Source organism: Lissotriton vulgaris, chromosome 4_1 (assembly GCF_964263255.1).
Source record: "Lissotriton vulgaris chromosome 4_1, aLisVul1.2, whole genome shotgun sequence".
NCBI lineage: Eukaryota > Metazoa > Chordata > Amphibia > Caudata > Salamandridae > Lissotriton > Lissotriton vulgaris.
The window spans coordinates 1793498917-1793516541 of NC_141691.1; the positions used below are offsets into that span (position 1 = coordinate 1793498917).

A 17625-nucleotide genomic window follows, 5' to 3' on the forward strand; every position below is an offset into this window, starting at 1 on the left:
ATATTCAAATCAAAGGCAGGGACAATCGGCTTCTTACTCTCTCCAACCTCCGCGAGGACATCAGAACCTACTGTTCCTCCTCTCCCAGTCACATCAGTGGGGGGCAGGATATCATTTTGTCTGAACAGCTGGAAGTGTATAACATCGGACCAGTGGGTCCTGAATATTGTTCAGAGTGGCCATACGTTGGAGTTCCAAGACCTTCCTCCAACGAGAGCTCCAGGCGCCACCCGCACAAAACATCTGGGACTGCTCCACCTCGAAGCCCACCAATTGTTCCTCAAGGGGGCAATAGAACCAGTACCTCTCTCTCAGAGAGGTATTTATTCCAGGTTCTTCCTGGTTCGGAAGACGGCAAAGACTTAGCGCCCCATACTAGACCTACGAGAGCTCAACACTTATCTCATCAAACTCTCTTTCAGGATGGTCACTCTCCAAGAAATTCTTCCTCTTTTGAACCCAGGCGACTATTTGGCGTCTCTGGATTTAGAAGATGCGTATTTCCACATTCCAATACACCCAGCTCACAGACAATATCTGTGATTCACAGTGGGAAAGAGCCATTTCCAATTCAAGGTGCTTCCGTTTGGCCTTCGGTCTGCAAAGTGTTGGCACCAGTAGCAGTTTTTCTACGGAAACAATCCCTGGAGGTTTTCCCTTATTTGGACGACTGGCTCGTCAAGGCTCCATCTTTCAAGGAAACCTCTCAAGCGGTTTCGGCTTGCATTCAGTTGTTCACTCACCTGGGCCTTCAATTGAACAAACACAAGTCAGTTCTACAGCCCTCCAGATCCACAAGGTTCCTTGGGGCCATTTTAGACATGACGCAATGCACAGCTCGTCCTTCAGAAGAACGTCAACACAAGTTGATCATATCGGCTCGCCAACTGGTCCACAAGAAATGCCTTTTCAATCCGGCAATACAAGTCCCTGCTCGGGTCGATGTCATCCTGCATACCATTAATACCTCATTGCAGGCTGCGAATGCGTCCTCTGCAGGAAGAGCTAGACAAACAATGGTGCCAGGCAGAGGGATCATTCAATGACAAGGTGTTGGTGACACCAGAAATGAGAAAGGCATGCAAATGGTGGCTAGTGCAGGACAATATCGCACAGGGTCTGACGTTCAGAGTTTCACCGTCCCCTCTGATCATGACAACTGATGCCTCTTTGAAAGGCTGGGGAGCGGTGCTCCGAGAGCTTCAAGTCAGCGGGCACTGGAGTCCAGAACAGCGTCAGTGCCATATAAATTTTTTGGAGCTAGCGGCCATTCGTTTGGCTTTGCAGGCTTTCCTTCCCAGAGTCCGAAATCACACAGTGCTGGTCCGGACGGACAATACGACGGCCATGCACTACGTCAACAAGCAAGGAGGAACGAGATCGCAAACTCTGTCCAAAGAAGCTCAGAGGATCTGGGATTACGCGATTCTACACAACATCAACTTAAGAGCCGAACATCTGGCAGGCTCGCTCAATGTCAAGGCGGATGCCCTGAGTCGCCAGACAGAGGTGAATCACGAATGGGAGTTCAATCAGTCCATTCTGGAGAGTGTGTTCTCGGTCTGGGGGACACCAACCAGAGACCTTTTTGCCTCTCCGGTGAACGCCAAATGCCGGTTTTACGCAAGCATGGTTCACCATCAGGAATCTCTGGGGAACGCCCTTTCGATGGCCTGGTACAGCGCATTCTTTTACGCTTTTCCGCCAATTCCCCTCATTCCTCGAATACTCAGGAAAATGAAAGCGGAACCATGCAAGACGATTCTCACTGCACCAGCTTGGCCCCGGCAATTTTGGTACACAGAACTCCTTCTACTCTCCCAAGCTCATCCGATTCGCTTGCGACCAATTCCTTCCCTATTGTCGAGGAATCAAGTTTACCACCCGGATCCGAAATCACTGCACTTGACAGCGTGGCTCCTGAACACAGAGAGTTCCGTCATCTGAATCTCTCTCAGGAATGTAGAGAAGTTTTGTCCCAAGCTCGAGCACCGAGCACTAATAAAACTTACAAGGCTAAATGGAAGAGTTCTGCCTGTGGTGTTAGAGACAAGATCTCCATCCTTACAAATCTCTGCCTCATCAGCTTTTGCCATATATACTATCATTGGCAAAGTCTGGGTTGGCGCATTCATCTGTTAAGGTACATCTTGCAACCATATCGAGGTTTAGGCGCAGTTCTTCAGGCCCTTCCTTATGGTCCTCTAGGATTGTTAAACAATTCTTAAAAGGCCTGTTTCGAATGTACCCTCCAGTTCGCCCTCCTCCACCAGTTTGGCAACTCAATCTTGTCCTGGCTCAACTCATGAAAGCTCCGTTTGAGCCGGTGCACAAGGCGGACTTGAAATTCCTGTCTTGGAAACTTGCCCTCCTCTTAGCTCTAACATCAGCGAGAAGAGTGAGTGAGCTTCAAGCCCTCTCCATAGTGCATCCATTCCTGCAATTCAAAAAAGATGTACTTATCCTTCGCACCAATCCAAAATGTATTCCTACGGTGCCGTCTGAGTTCCACTTGAATGAACCTTTGATTTTAAAGTCTTTCTTTCCGCGCCCTTCAATGCACATTACATTCTTTGGATGTTCAAAGATGCTTAAAATTCTACTTAGAGCGCACACGACCCTTTCCGAAATCATCCCAATTGTTTGTGTCCTACAGCGCACCACGGAAGGGGTTTCCTTTGGCAAAGAGTGGCATTTCCCGCTGGATCTCCAGTGCGATTCAATTCTGCCATCAGGAGGCGGGCAAGCCTTTGGACAGAAAAGTCCGTGCACATTCCACAAGGTCTGTGGCATCGTCGGTGGCTCTTTTCTCTGGAGTCGCCATTAAGGAAATATGCAGGTCAGCAACGTGGAGCAGTACACATACCTTCACGAAGCACTACTGCCTGGAGTCTGCAGGACGAGATGACGCGGCTGTTGGTCAAGCAGTTCTGCGGAATCTGTTTCATTGAGAGGTGAGCTTTCCCTACAAGCCCTCCATCCTGGTGAGCACATTTTGTTTTCTTGTCTGCTATGCTATAAGTTCATATGCTTTATGGTTATGTGATGCCATGTATCTACAAAATGTGTCTTGGTTATTACTGCTAGCTACTCTGATACAAAGCATGGGAATCTATGAAAGTTCCAATACTGGGGCAAGAAAACAAGTTACTTACCTGTAACTTTTGTTCCCCAGTATTGGAAACTTTCATAGATTCCCATGCGCCCACCCTCCTCCCCTGGGAAAGCTCAGTTTTTTGACAGAGATGTGGCGGTTTTTCACAACGGCTACGAAAATCTGAGGCTCTGGGCTCTCTCAGGAAGGTTCTAGGTGGTGAGGCTGCTCTGATTGGTCCTGACAAAAGTTTGGTCTCTTTTACACAAAGAGGGTGATTGGATACAAAAGGAGATGAGGCCTAGGCCTATTTTTTCCCTTTTGTTTCTATGATTGTGATACTATCAAGGCTTCCATTCCGACGACGGGGAATGATACAAAGCATGGGAATCTATGAAAGTTACCAATACTGGGGAACCAAAGTTACAGGTAAGTAACTTGTTTTCTTAATATTCATCATATCAAGGTAGGAATTGCCCCTCACCCCCTTCCCAAGGCCCATTTAGCACCAGAACAGACAGGAAAATTATCTAGTCAGGAGGCATTCACTATCAGGCTAGTTACACCCTTGAGGTGGGCTACCAGAAGTGAACGCGAAAACTAGAATTCCACTATCTTGGTTATTGGTAAATTTAAATACACTGCGTCAGGGTTATGCTCACTCCCCACAATTCTTGTTCTTTTCTTTCCGTGGCTCATATACAAAACACTGGCAGGCGACACTTGTTTCTTCCAGCTGACTTTTTTGAGGGCAGCGAGTCGTGGGAGGGGCGACCAGCAGCTGAGTGCACGGCGCACTGGTCAGTGTTGCGTGGGGAAAGATTCTGGGTGTCTGAGTGGATGTGGGATTTTCAGGGGCTGGACATGTGTGACTTCAGGGTTATGTGTCTGGTCACGGTGTGTTGTGGTTGAGGAGGAAGACCCAGGCGTCGGGGGAGGTCAGTGGCCTGCAGTTCCAATGGTGGCTGGCTGTATCTGTAAGTAATCATATTCTATTGTAGGAATCCAGCCCAATAATACCAGTGTACGCCTTAACAAAAACAAGCAAGTAGTATCAGTGTCTGCCGTAAAGTACCACAGCAACCGACCAATCCAAGGCCTTAGTAAGCCTGAGGAGTATGTGGACCATAAATCATTCCAAAGCCTGCTTGTTTTTAAGGCGTCCACTGGTATTACGCCCATACCATTTATAACGGTATCTAGAGGTTGACGTAGGTCTGTGTAAAACATTTTCTACCGGATGTCAACAAGACTGTGTTCGCCCTTACTGATATCGGGATGGATTCCTACGATACAATAATCTAATCCTTTATGGGTTCCGAAGCAGCGTGCTACTCACAGAAAAAGCACTTCAACACCCCTTCAGGGGTAGAAGGGCTATATGAATGCTAACCTTTTTCCATTCTCTTTCCCTCCACTATCCCTTTCAATCCAAATAACTGACTAACATATCCACCACTCAGATTACTTTCATATTTTCACTATACTAATTCACCACTAGTCCTTTCTGGGTTCCGAAGTAGCATGCTACTCGCCGGAAAAGAGCTTCAACAGCCATCAAGGGTAGCAAGCGCTATATAAATGCAAACCTTTTTCCCTCGTCTATCCCTCCACTATCCTTCTCAATCCAAATAACGGACTAATAGCCACCACTAAAATTACTTTCATATTTTCCCTATACTAATTCACCACTAATCCCTTAAGGGTTCTTGAGTAGCGTGCTACTCGCCGAAAAAGCGCTTCAACGCCTCGTCAGGTGTAGTAAGTGTTATATAAATGCAATTACAATACAATACTATACTATGAAGAAGGGACATGGGCTGCTCCACCCTCACTTGCTCTTTATTTTATGCCTTAAGACATGACAGAAAGGAATGCATAGTATTTCACGTGAGAGTAGACTACTTGAAATTGGACAGCTTGGTGTCACATAGGCACAAGGCCTGTGTTCTGGGAGCTCAGCTATTATAGCCACCATTGTACATGAGGAGCAAAAATGCTTTCTAACTTGAACGGTTACATTATTCAAACCTGTAGGATGCGCTAGCACTAATTGAATTGGGTATCCTCATCGGGTTTGGGGAAAACCTATATTTATTTACACTTTTTTAAATGTAGAAGTATAGCTAATTAGACTTTCCTGCACTCCGCTTCCTCTAATATAAGATTGTGTCCTTCTAAAATTCTGCTTGCCTTTCATACTGCTGATCTTGCCTTCATTGAAGTACCCAACCAGCTCAAGGTGCCCAGATATTTTGAGAAAGAACCAAGAATCCCTTTCTATCTTTCACAAGAGATCAGAGGAAGGCCACCCTGTTTCTGTATTCTAGGGTCTTAATTCCTAGTCAAAACTCTACTCTAGTAATCTACCTCATGTGGGCCCTCCCCACCCCCCAAACACTTTAACTCGGCATATATCAGAGAGGCTGAAGAGACCAATATATCCAGTAGAAAGAAGAACCTAATGGAGCTGGGTTTTTCGAAATATTTGGGGTGCAGAAACAACATATCTGACACAGGACTACACTGTGGCACTTTTTGTGCATAACTCTAGCCTTCTTGAGTAAAGATCAAGATTCCTAGTGACACTGAGTGGAGTCCATGTCAACAGGTCTTGTCTCTGGAGGGTGGGTTGAGGGGTGGCAAAACGTGCTTTTACCTTCTTGTTGCTGCATTTTGGGTATGGGCATTAGAACCATGCAGAATCTCTCAGAGCTTTCTGGATGCAACTAGTATACAATCCAGTGGGGTGCAGCACTTCTGTTGAGCAAGGCATGTGCTGGGGGCCCAGCTCCTAATGCGAGTGATGGGCCTGTGCTTAAGCCATGCCAACAAAAGGCTAGAGGGCACTGGAACATGGTCGTGAGGTTGGATGGGAGTTCCACAGAAGCATACCATGGCACTAGAAGGGAGTTTGCCCACCAGAGAAAGTAACCAGCACACTTATGCACATGTAAATGGATAAAGCATACTTGTAGTCCTAGTTCTGCATTGAAGGATTCTTAACTGGAGCAATAAATGTTAGAATAATTTCTAGCTTTATGCTTGGAAAACGGAACACTTTCATCACCACAAGCATCAGAGAGGGTAGAGTGTCCACCAATGCACCCTATTAAATGCATCACTAGGTATTGGAGCCAGTGAGAAATAAAGACCCCATACAGAAGTATATCGAACACCTATAACTCAACTCGCTGACTAACATTAAAAGACAAGGAAATAAGGAGCCCGCAAAGCATCTTGTCTCTTTGAAACTCCAAAGGCTTCCATCTCACACGATGCTTCGCACTGGTAGTTGCCTTAAAGAGTCGACTCTTTTATTTTTGGCTTTTTAGTGTGGGAGCTCAGAACAGTAACTGCAGTTCTGTAGTAGGGGATCTCTGTCAAAAAATGCAGACCTGCACAGACACTTAAGCGAGAATTTAAAGACAGACAATGCAGCCTATATCCACAGACTACACTGTCCGGTACTTCAACTAGAAATTCCACAAAAAACCCACAAACAGCACAGCCTGTCCAGTGTTTTCCACAGAGAAAATCCTTCCCCTACCAGCAGAAGCCTCTGGAATGATAGAGAAAGGGGTGGACAGACAAGCCCCATAGGCTGCCATTATGTGGCTCAGAACAGGATACTGTGCCTTTAAGAGAACTTTCCAGAACTCTCTCAGTATCCCAGAATGCGCAGCAGGTCCCTTTTACTTTCAGTTCTTTTTTCCGGCTCCTGCTAGCAGGACTCTGGAGCATTGAGCTCTCCCTTTTTTGGGTTTATTAAAGAACTTTTTGTACTTTTAAGTGTTTTAGAGTCTTCCCACGACGTGTTTTGATGCCCTCTTCCTTTTTTCTATCATCTGAGCACTCTATTTTTGTTAAATATGCCTGCATTATTTGATAAATGCCCGGAGTGCTCGAGGAAGAAGGCCAAGCCAGACCCACATGAGGTGTGTATCCTCTGCCTTCCTTCATCTCATGCCCCTGAGGAATGCAACATTTGCCAGTCCTTTACCAGCAGGACCCCGAGGGACAGATTGAAGATCAGGCTCCAAGGCCTGGAAGAAAGAAGACTGAAGGCACAAGGTGGGTCTGGGTCTGCCCATGCTGAGGCCTCTGGGGGGCTCCCCAAGGGCAGGAAGTCCAGCAAACGTCCCTGTTCTCCGCCCGCGTCGATTGCACCGACGAAGGCGGCGAGCGGGATGACTGCAGTCTGTTCCCCGTCTCCCCAGGGCTCTGGGTTGAGTCGACGTACGGCGTCGAGGGACCTGACTAGACCGCCGTCGAGATCACCGTTGACTATATCTTCATCGGCGTTGTCGTCAAGTCATCGACGTCGAGAGGCGTGTCGGCGCTCGCCGTCGAGGCGACACCGCCGTTCGCCGAAGAAGAGGAGGTCGGCGTCGAGGGGATCCTTGACGCCGAGGAAGACGTCGAAGTCTCGTAGACGTTCGGCGTCGAGGAGACGTTGGTCGTATAGAAGGCGTTCGCCGTCGAGGAGGCGTTCGCCGTCGAGACGGAGGCGTTCGGCGTTGAGGCGAGGACGCTCGTCGTCGAGACAAGGGCGTTCGTCGTCGAGACGAGGACGTACGACATCAAGAGAACGACTGTCGCCATCGAGGCGGCGTTCTTCGACGCCAAAGAAGCGCAGAAGGAGTTCTGATGCCAGGAGTTCCTCTGGGTCCGCTGGGACTCGACAGCGGCGTGCGCCTACAGGCTCTGCCTCACCCTCGCCGCCGCCGAAGAAGAAAAGGGAGTCACAAGGCTCTGTGTACTCCGAGGTATTTACACCTCCAAAACTGAGGACGCCCACTCCTCCGCCTCCATTGCCCAAGGGCCCTCCCCCGCGTACTCCGACCCCGCCTCCACTTCCGCCGCCTAGGACGGCTTCGCTGCCTCGGTACCCGACGCCTCCGAAGGGGACCCCTCAACCGCAGCGCCCGGTCAGGCCGCAGTCGCCTGCTCCTGTGAGGCCAGTGGAACGTCCGAAGTCGCCCGCTCCGGTGAGGCCAGTGGAGCGTCCAAAGTCTCCTGCTCCGGTGAAACCTGTGGAGCCTCCGCAGCCGAGAAGATCACGTTCTCGCTCCGACAGGAGGGTCAGGTCGCGGAGTCGCCACCGGTCGTCGACAAGATCATGACGACGCCACAGGAGGCGCAGGTCAAGATCCCGCACGCACTCTTCTGGGACCAGGGACTATTCACCGACCTTGTCGAAATCCCTGGGGACGAGAGTGTCGCCGGTAGACGACATTGTCTCTTTTCAAGAGGTTCTGCTGAGGAGTACGGCTAAGTTGGGCATTACAGTGACGGTGCCTACGCCCACGACGTCCGTGATTTTCGAGACGCTGCATAAAAAGCACCTGTCTCGGCCTTTGCTGCCTCTAGTGCCAGGATTGGTGGAACCCGCCGAGGAGTTGTTTCTCACTCCGGCAGTTACGAAGGCTTCCCCCTCCAGGCTTCTCAAGAAATACCGGGCTCCGGAGGCTGACCCGGCATTTCTGAGGAAGGATCCTACACCGGACTCTGTCATGGTGACGGCGGCTAGGAAGCAGCACGCCACCACCCCGTCATATATGGTGCCTCCGGATAAGGAAAGCCGCTGGATAGACTCGGCTGTCAGGAAGGTCTGTGGGACAGCTTCTACCACGATGAAGGCGGCCAGTGCCGGGGCTTTGCTAGGGCGATATGATCGAGCCCTATGGGAGTCCCTCCAGCAATTCGTGGAGCTCCTTCCTTGAGAGAAGAGAGAGGACTTTCAGGAGAACCTGAATGAGGGGATGTTGGTGTCTAACCAACTCATCAGCGCGGCTGCTGATGTGTCTCTTCTGGCGGCACATGGGTACTGCCATGGTATCAACCAACGGCGCCACGCTTGGCTTCGCCTTACATCCCTCAAGCCAGAGGCTCAACAGCGGGTGGCCAACCTGCCTTTCTCAGGGTAAACCCTGTCTGGCAAGCATGCGGATGACGAAATGGCCCGCATAAAGGCGGAGGCCGAGACCCTGACGGCCGTCGGGTTGGAGAAGCCCAAGGAGAAGAAGACCTACTGCCCGTTCCAGAGACGGTTCGGGGCACAGGGCTGAGGGCGAGGACAGGCTTCGGGACAGCAGCAACAACAGCAGCAGCAGTTCCGGAGGCCCTTCCAGAAGCGCCAGAAGGGCAGAGGTGGCCAGCAGTCCGCAGCAGCGAACAAAGGCCCGGTCAGGTCTAGGCCCTGAGCTGTTCCTTCCCCTGCATCCGTTACCCACTCCGGTGGGGGGAATCATTCAATTTTTTCTGGCAGAGTGGAAAAAAATTACTCAGAACAAGTGGGTGCTGAATATTGTTTGCAATGGATAGTCTTCGGTTCACGAGCCCGCCTCCTTCGATTTGACCGGTCAGCTCACAGTTTCAACTGCGCGAGCTGCAGGCGGAGGCCGATACCCTGTTAAGGAAAAGGGCGATAGAAGACGTACCTCTGTCTCAAAGAGGAAAAGGTCTGTACTCATGGTTCTTTCCGGTTCGCAAGAAGGACAAGAACAAGTTCAGGCCCATTCTGGATTTGCGACAAGCAAACAAGGGGATTCGCAGAGAGAAGTTTTGCATGCTGTTGTTGCATCAGATTTATCCTCAGCTGTAACAGGGAGACTGGCTATGTGCTATAGACCTACAGGATGCGTACTTCCATCTGCCCATTGCACACAAACACAGGAAGTTCCTGCGATTTAAAGTCGGCGCCAATCATTATCAGTACACAGTCCTGCCATTCGGGCTGAAGTCTGCACCCAGGACATTTTCAAAGTGCATGGCAGTGGTAGCTGCACACCTGCGGAAGAACAAGGTGTTTGTCTACCCGTACCTGGACGATTGGTTGATCAAGGTATCCTCCTTCTTGGAAGCTCAAGCGCATTTCCAGAAGGCATGCGTTCTTTTGAACAAGCTGGGGTTACACATCAACATGTCCAAGTCTATCCCGACGCCCGTCCAGTGCATACTGTACTTGGGAGCCTCCATCAATAGGCTGTCAGCAAGCGTGTCTCCTTCGGAGGGGAGATGATTATCACTCCTTCGGAAGGCTCAGGCTCTTATGACCGCTCCTTCTACACAGTAAGGACGGTGTCTTCTCTACTGGGGTCGATGGCCTCTTGTATCTTCCTCACGCCACACGCACGGCTGCACATGAGACAATTGCAGGAGTGCTTGGAGGATCAGTGGAATCAGAGGAAAGGTTCTTGGGACGACAAGATACGACTGTCTCTGCATGCTCTTCAGTCTCTGAAGTGGTGGTGTTCAGCGGAGAATCTCCTCAGGGGGTTCCCTTCCACCAGGACATTCTCACACAGACTATCGTGACTGATGTGTCTCTCCAGGGCTGGGGGGCGCACTCCGGAGACTTACAGATACAAGGAACGTGGTCCTCGACGGAGTCCACGTATCACATCAATTTCCTGGAACTCAGAGCTGTTCACTTGGCACTGAAGGCCTTTCATCCGTCCTTCCAGACCAACTCTCTGCTTGTACAGACGGACATTACGACAACGATGTATTACCTCAAGAGCCCGGGGGGCTCGAGATCACACACTCTGTCACAGGAAGCGCAGACGATCTGGCTTCTGGCCAGAGGGCTGACAATAACGGCTACCTATCTACCAGGTGTGCAGAATGTTCAGGCGGATGCACTGAGCAGACTGATTCAGGAAAACCACAAATGGGTCATAAACAACGAAGTACTAGGAGAAGTCTTCGCAAGGTGGGGGACTGCAGACGTAGATCTGTTCGCCACCGCCGAAAACAGCAAATGCCGAGACTTCGCCTTCAGGTACTACCAGCAGGGGACGCTGGGGAATGCGCTATGGATCAACTGGTCGAACAGCTTTCTGTACGCTTTTCCACCCATTCCCCTGATTCTGGCGGTGCCCATCCAGCTGTCCCAGTCCAGGGCGCGGATGATCCTGATTGCCCTGGAATGGCCCAGGCAGTGGTGGTTCACGGATCTGCTTCACCGGTCTCTCCTTCCTCCCATACGGCTGCCGTGCCGGCCGGACCTTCTCACGAAGTTCGGGGGGCAGATGGTGCACCCAAACCTCTCGTCTTTGAGTTTGGCGGCATGGCTCCTGAGATAGTGCAATATGGCCATTTGAATCTACCAGAAAATTGTATGGACATACTGAAGGAGGCTAAGCGACCTTCCACTGGGACTTCCTATGCTTACAAGTGGAAGAGATTCTGCATCTGGTGCAAGTCCAAGAACTATGATCCAACGACATGTAAGGAAGATGTCATCCTTCCGTATCTTCTACACTTGGCGCAGTCTGGGCTTAATTTCCATTCCATTAAGGTCCATCTCGCTGTGCTGACTGCCTACAGGAAATACCCTTCACAGACTTCCTTCTTCCAGATCCCTGTGATCAAGGATTTTTTGGAAGGCTTGAAGAAAGTGTCCCCTCCTGTCCGGCTTTTTTCGCCTTCATGGGAATTGAATGTGGTGCTGTCCAGATTGATGAAGGAGCCTGTTGAACCTATTCATAAGGCTTCGTTGCAGCACCTATCCTGGAAGGCGGCGTTCTTCGTGGCCATCACATCGGCCCGCAGGGTGAGTGAAATTCAGGCATTGTGTTGCCAAGAACCTTATACTGTATTTCATGCTGTTAAGGTTGTTATGCGTACTCAACCTACATTTTTTCCAAAGGTTATCTCTGATTTCCATGTTAACCAGACCATAACTTTACCTACGTTTTTCAGAATACTTCATCTCCAGCGGAAAGGTCTCTGCATTCCCTGGATGTGAGGAGGGTGTTGAAATTTTATCTGGATAAAACCAAGGATATTCTAAGGTCAGACCAATTGTTTATCAATTATGGATCAGTCAGGACCGGTCTTGCTACATCAAAACAGTCCATCTCTAGGTGGATTGTGTCCTGTATACAATTGTGTTACCAAAAGGCTAATAAGACCTTAGGGGGTAAACCTAAGGCTCATTCCACCAGGGGCAAAGCTGCCACGACTGCTTTGCTGCGTAATGTTCCAATTGCAGAAATCTGCAAGGCGGCCACTTGGAAGTCGGTCCATACCTTTGCTAAGCATTACTGTCTGGACACTGATGCCAGGACAGACGCTCAGGTTGAGCAGGCTTCGCTGCGAAATCTGATCGCACAGTAGTGGTGTTATTTGTCTTCTCTGAGCCACATAATGGCAGCCTATGAGGCTTGTCTGTCCACCACTTTCTCTATCATTCCAGAGGCTTCTGCTGGTAGGGGAAGGATTTTCTCTGTGGAAAACACTGGACAGGCTGTGCTATTTGTGGGTTTTTGGTGGAATTTCTAGTTGAAGTACTGGACAGTGTAGTCTGTGGATATAGGCTGCATTATCGGTCTTTAAATTCTCTCTTCAGTGTCTGTGCAGGTCTGCATTTTTTGACAACTTAAGAGATTATTTTTGATTGCTCCGGGGTCCACGCACATGGGCGGGACTATTCACTAGATTATGACTATAACAGAGATACCCCTACTACAGAACTGGAGTTACAAGACAGAAACTACTCATTCTCACCCTTCCTTCTGAACTTATATTTTAATGTGTCTTTTATGCTTTTTCATGCCATATTTTATCATGTTTTCAGCTTTTTATGAAATATCTAACCTGTGGTAGATAAAAGGCAACAATATACCCTAACCATATGTGTGTTTGTGATCAACCTCTCAGCCTCTCACTCTACAAAATCAGTAAAATGTCCAAAAGAGCACATAAAAGGCAGAGAGGGTATTGGGCTGCCCATATGACGTATAATGATGCCATCAATACATAGAAATGCAATGTATCCGTGGCTGTGCTTAAGTAGCAAGATTCTCTTTATCCTGACTCTATCAAGGAGCACATTTCCATTACTGGTTTTCACTGTGTGAGAAAGAAAAACACAGAGCCATATGGATTCAGAACTAGAAACATCCAAAGAATCTAAAGTCAATTACTGAGCCACACTGCTTTTATTTTATCTTCTTTATGTATATTTAAGGAAAAATGCATTTATTTGTGCCAAAATGTAACATTAGGATTTTTTCCACAGAGGTGTTGCTGCTTTCCATGCAATATTTTACAGTACGCTTATTGGTTTTGCTACGATTGCTCAACTTTTCTGTGTGTGTATTAGTTTTCTAAAAGGCTTCTCTCATTGTAATAGGTAAAATATACTCTGGGTGGACTTGAAAATTTAGAGCTCTCACGAAAGTACTTCGCTCAGGCACTGAAACTAAATAATCGAAATATGAGAGCTTTGTTTGGGCTTTATATGGTAAGTTCTGTACTCGTAGATGTGCAATTTACAACACACTTTTTAATACCCTCAATTGTTTTCTACATTTCCATTGTTTGGTCTTAGAAAATCACCAATTTACTAATAAACTCACTGGTCGAGTTATTTAATGAAGTACAATTTCCGTAAGTGTTTTTTCTAGAAAGAATACATTAATGATTAGCAAATTCACACTTACTTTGAGAAAGAAAACAAACAGATGCATACTTTATTTTAAGCATGTACTGAAGTAGGACTGAAGCAGAATCAATAACCTGCTAGGATGCATGACACGCTTTTCCAGAGCCTTACTCGTTTTTTGCAGTGTGTCTGACATTTGACTGTGCCCTAATCCTAATAGCCTTTTAGATGAGTCACACCAATGTACTTACTGTGCTTCAGCAGCTATGAGATTTCAATGACTAGCATGCCTACCTGTCTGTTTTCAATGACCTTTATAGGTGACTCAGTGCCATAGTTCCACAAGACCGCCTCTAGCATGACAGAAGACGGATTGGGACCTAATGTATCTGGTCTTTTAAATGACAACTAATATGTATGCTCCTACTTCGCCTTAGTTACAATAAACATATATGTCAGGGCAGACATTGCACACATTTATCCAACACAACAAGTAGCAGTTAGATTACAATAGATGACCTAACCATTTCCCCTACACTTGCCAATGTTTTTGGGGACAACCCCGCTCCTGCTGAGTGCACCAGTCCACGACCCGCCTCCATTGAGCGAGGGTTGGGGGGATAGAACTTAGCCACTTTGCAGCTATGTCTCGCTTTGCTACCAGCAGGCTGTGCCCAGGAATGCCCTCATCATGTGTGCCACCAACACCCTCCTGTACCCCCGATGAATCAGGAGGGGGGAAAGAGGGACCTCCCATCACAAAATCTCTGGGAGGTCTTTAGTCACCGGAGATCAGTAATGACGCACCCTCTGGCAAGTCCACACCATGTGGTAGAAGTTCGCTTGGTCAGCCTCACAACGCGTGCCATCTGCCAGATGACGAAGGCCTTCTCGATGTGAACAGGTGGAGAGAAAGTATGTAGCATACACATAATATGTCTGTACTAGAGGTAGCCTGGAGGAGATCGTAAACACACAATGACATCAGGGCGTCGCGCCACTTAACTCATCAAAAGGCCTCCCAGCCCTCCCATTAAGATGTTAGATGATCAAGAGAGCCAGGCGAGTTGACAACAAGAGTACCATAAATTTGAGAAATGCCTCCAAGGCCAATGTCCCCCATAAGAAGCTTGGCCTCCAGGGGGCCACATTCAGGGAGAGGTTCGTTGGTGTGGAGATGTGCCTGAGGAGCATGCCGAATCTAAAGGTATCAGTAGAATTGTTATAGGAGCTTTTAAAGCGTACTTATACCCAAAGGTGTCCTGGCGCTAAGCACTGACTCACAGAATTCAAGGAGATTGTGTCTATACTGAGAATAGCCATGTCTTCAGCCCCTTTCTAAAGGAAAGGAGCTCCAGAGCATTCCTGAGATGCAGCAGCAGACTGTTCCAGGCCTTCATGGCACAGAAGGAAAAGCTGCTGACACCCCAGCTAACTTTTTTCACTCGGGGAACAGTTACAAGCTTTCCTTCGGAGGAGCGAAGCGCTCTTCCAGGAACATACCATTCAAAGCATCTGCTCAGAAATACCGGCCCACAACCCATCAAAGATTTGAAAACCGTGCACAATGCCTTGAATTGTGCTCGTCTTAATACTGGTAGCCAGTGCAATTGCCGAAGTACATCTTGAGCTGAGACAAACCTAGGTATACCAGTAAGCAGTCTTGCTGCCGCATTTTGCACTAGCTGAAGTCTGTACAGATGTTTTTTTTCTCAGAATAAGGTACAGACAGTTGCAATAGTCCAGCCGTGACAAAATGAGGGCTGACACTGCTGTCCTAAAACCCTCCTATGAAAGGAAAAACATAATTTTCCTCAGTATTCTAAGGAGGTAGAAGTACGTTGATACAACTCCGCTGACCTGGCCTCCAAAGTCAAGTTTGTGATCCATGATTACTCCAAGATTCTTGGCTTTAACTGTAGGGGCTGGCGGCTTGTCCATTACTGCGGGCCCTAAGTTGGGTGTTCAAAGATTGGGATTATTCCCAAACATGATGACCTCGGTCTTACCTGCGTTCAATTTCAGGCAGTTAGAGGCCATCCAGCCAGAGATATCTTTCAGGCAATCATGACATCTGGAGGCCCTTGCTGCTTCAGTCCCTCGCTGTATGGACAACACAATTGCAACACTAGTGCATTATTGTTGGAGGTCAGAGAAAGACCGGATGTGTGTCCCCGACCAAACATCTCCTTACTGTGAGATTCCAATGTGGTCCCAGGTCCTAAAGCCACCTAGCCTGGCCACCTCCCCCAGCCACGTGACGTATCATAGAGGGGCTTGTTGGGTAAGTCTGCTTTCCCACTGTACATGGATGAAGTACGGCCCTACATGCCCAAAACACCACCCAATTCACCAGTGGTATGGAGGTGGTAATTGAAGAGCCGTAAACCATGGCCTGCAGGTAAGAAAAGCCCAGAGAAGAGAGCTCCAAGTGGTAGGCTGGTTCTGACCAGCCCCCGTTGAACCAGTGTTGAATAACCAGGAGGTTACATGGCACGTAATACAGATACATGTGGGACATACCCACTGTCACACTGTCCACGGGAAGGACCGCACGACTCCTTGCAACTCCTGAAACCATGACCGGGACAGCCGTAGTGGAAGATTTTGAATGATGTCCAAAAAAGTGGCAGGACTAGCATCTTATAGACTTCTATGCAGCCTAGGACATCAAGGGGGAGGGCGTACCACTTTGTCAGATCTGCCTTTGTCTTCTTAAGTAGGGGTTGTAAGTTGAGGGCCAAAGTGACTTTGGGATGGAGCGTAACCCAGATACCCAGATATTTAAATCCGAGCCTGCGGATGGGAATCAAGGATTGCCAGTCAATGCAATCCCTAAGGGCAGCTAACGGGAGCTAATCAATCCCTAGGGGCAGGACTGATATAGAAGGGTTCATCTTCAGGCCGGAGGCCCACTCAAAGGCATCGAGCAGTGGAAGGCATCGGGGGCCGCTCTCTCTGGATGTGCAAGGTAAAGGAGAACGTATCGGCCTATTGCATGATGCGGTCCTTATGTCTCCCACCCCAGGCTCCGTCCTGGTATTGCGAGTTCCCAGGTTGGACCAAGGCGGGCGTTATAGGAAAGGGATCCGAAATAACCCTGTTGATGTACACACAGGCCGTGGGGTGGGAATAGAGAGCACGGACCATACTACGGAAGCGTTGGCTGAAGCCTGCCCGGGTCAGCACCAATTGTAGGTAGGCCCAGTCCACTGTATCGAACACCTTTTCAAAATCAATTAATAGCAAGGCTAAGGATGGAGGCAGACCGTGATGGTGGGCTAGGGCCGCCTGAAGGCGACTCATGCAGTGTCTGGTGCCCCGGGAGGGCATCAAGCTGCATTGTCCTGGTGCACCAATATTGGCAACACCAGCTTTAATCTTTTTGCCAATACCGTGATGAAGATTTTTGGTTTTCAGTTGAGCAACGATGTAGGTTGGTAGTTGGTACAAGACGTGGAAAGAGGTTGGGTTTTAGGTATGACCACTGTCGTGGCAGTGTCTAAGTCATCAGGGAACAAGCCAGACTGGCGCACTTCCTCCTACAACGCCAGCAGCTGAGGGAGGAGATGATCTCGGAGCGCATTGTAGTATTCCATGCGGAATCCATCTGGGCCTGGGGTCTTCTCAGAGGCCAGGCCAGATATAGCACCCCCAAGTTAGGGGTTCGCCCAGTACATGGGAGTCCATTGGAGAAAGATTGGTGAGAAGGAACAAGTCTAGAAATTTGTTAAGTCCCTTTTGGCCCCTATCTGGCGGCATAAGGTACACTCAGGCCTAGCGCCAAAAGAGATTACCTCGAACAGCCTGAGTCGTCTACCACCTAGGGAATAATCCTGATGGTGAGAAGCTAGCCAATAAAGCAGCTTCCTATTCTTATCACCCCAGCCATATAGTTTAGCCATGGTGGCATGCCACAGGAGTTTAGCCGACTCCAAGGAGTGCAGACGAATATCCTCCCGGACAAGATGCAACTGTCTGGAGACCTCCTCGCTAGGGGTCTGCTCAAGACGACGCTCCAGGCTTAAGACTCCAGACTCCAGCTGGGTGAGGTGAGAAGAGCTCTCATCCTCCTGAAGCCTAATCAGTTACTTAACAAACCCACGGAGGGTTGCCTTGCTGGCTGCCTATAGGG

At 48.8% G+C, this 17625-nt stretch overlaps 1 protein-coding gene across 1 annotated transcript in view; it reads left to right on the plus strand.

Moving 5' to 3' along the window:
• The window catches only part of EMC2 (ER membrane protein complex subunit 2), a 175181-nt gene that overhangs the window by 120474 nt on the left and 37082 nt on the right, over window positions 1–17625 (plus strand). The window contains exon 9 of the mRNA XM_086966116.1: window positions 13239–13349. Within this exon, the coding sequence (XP_086822242.1) occupies window positions 13239–13349 (111 nt within the window). The remainder of the gene's footprint in view (window positions 1–13238; window positions 13350–17625) is intronic.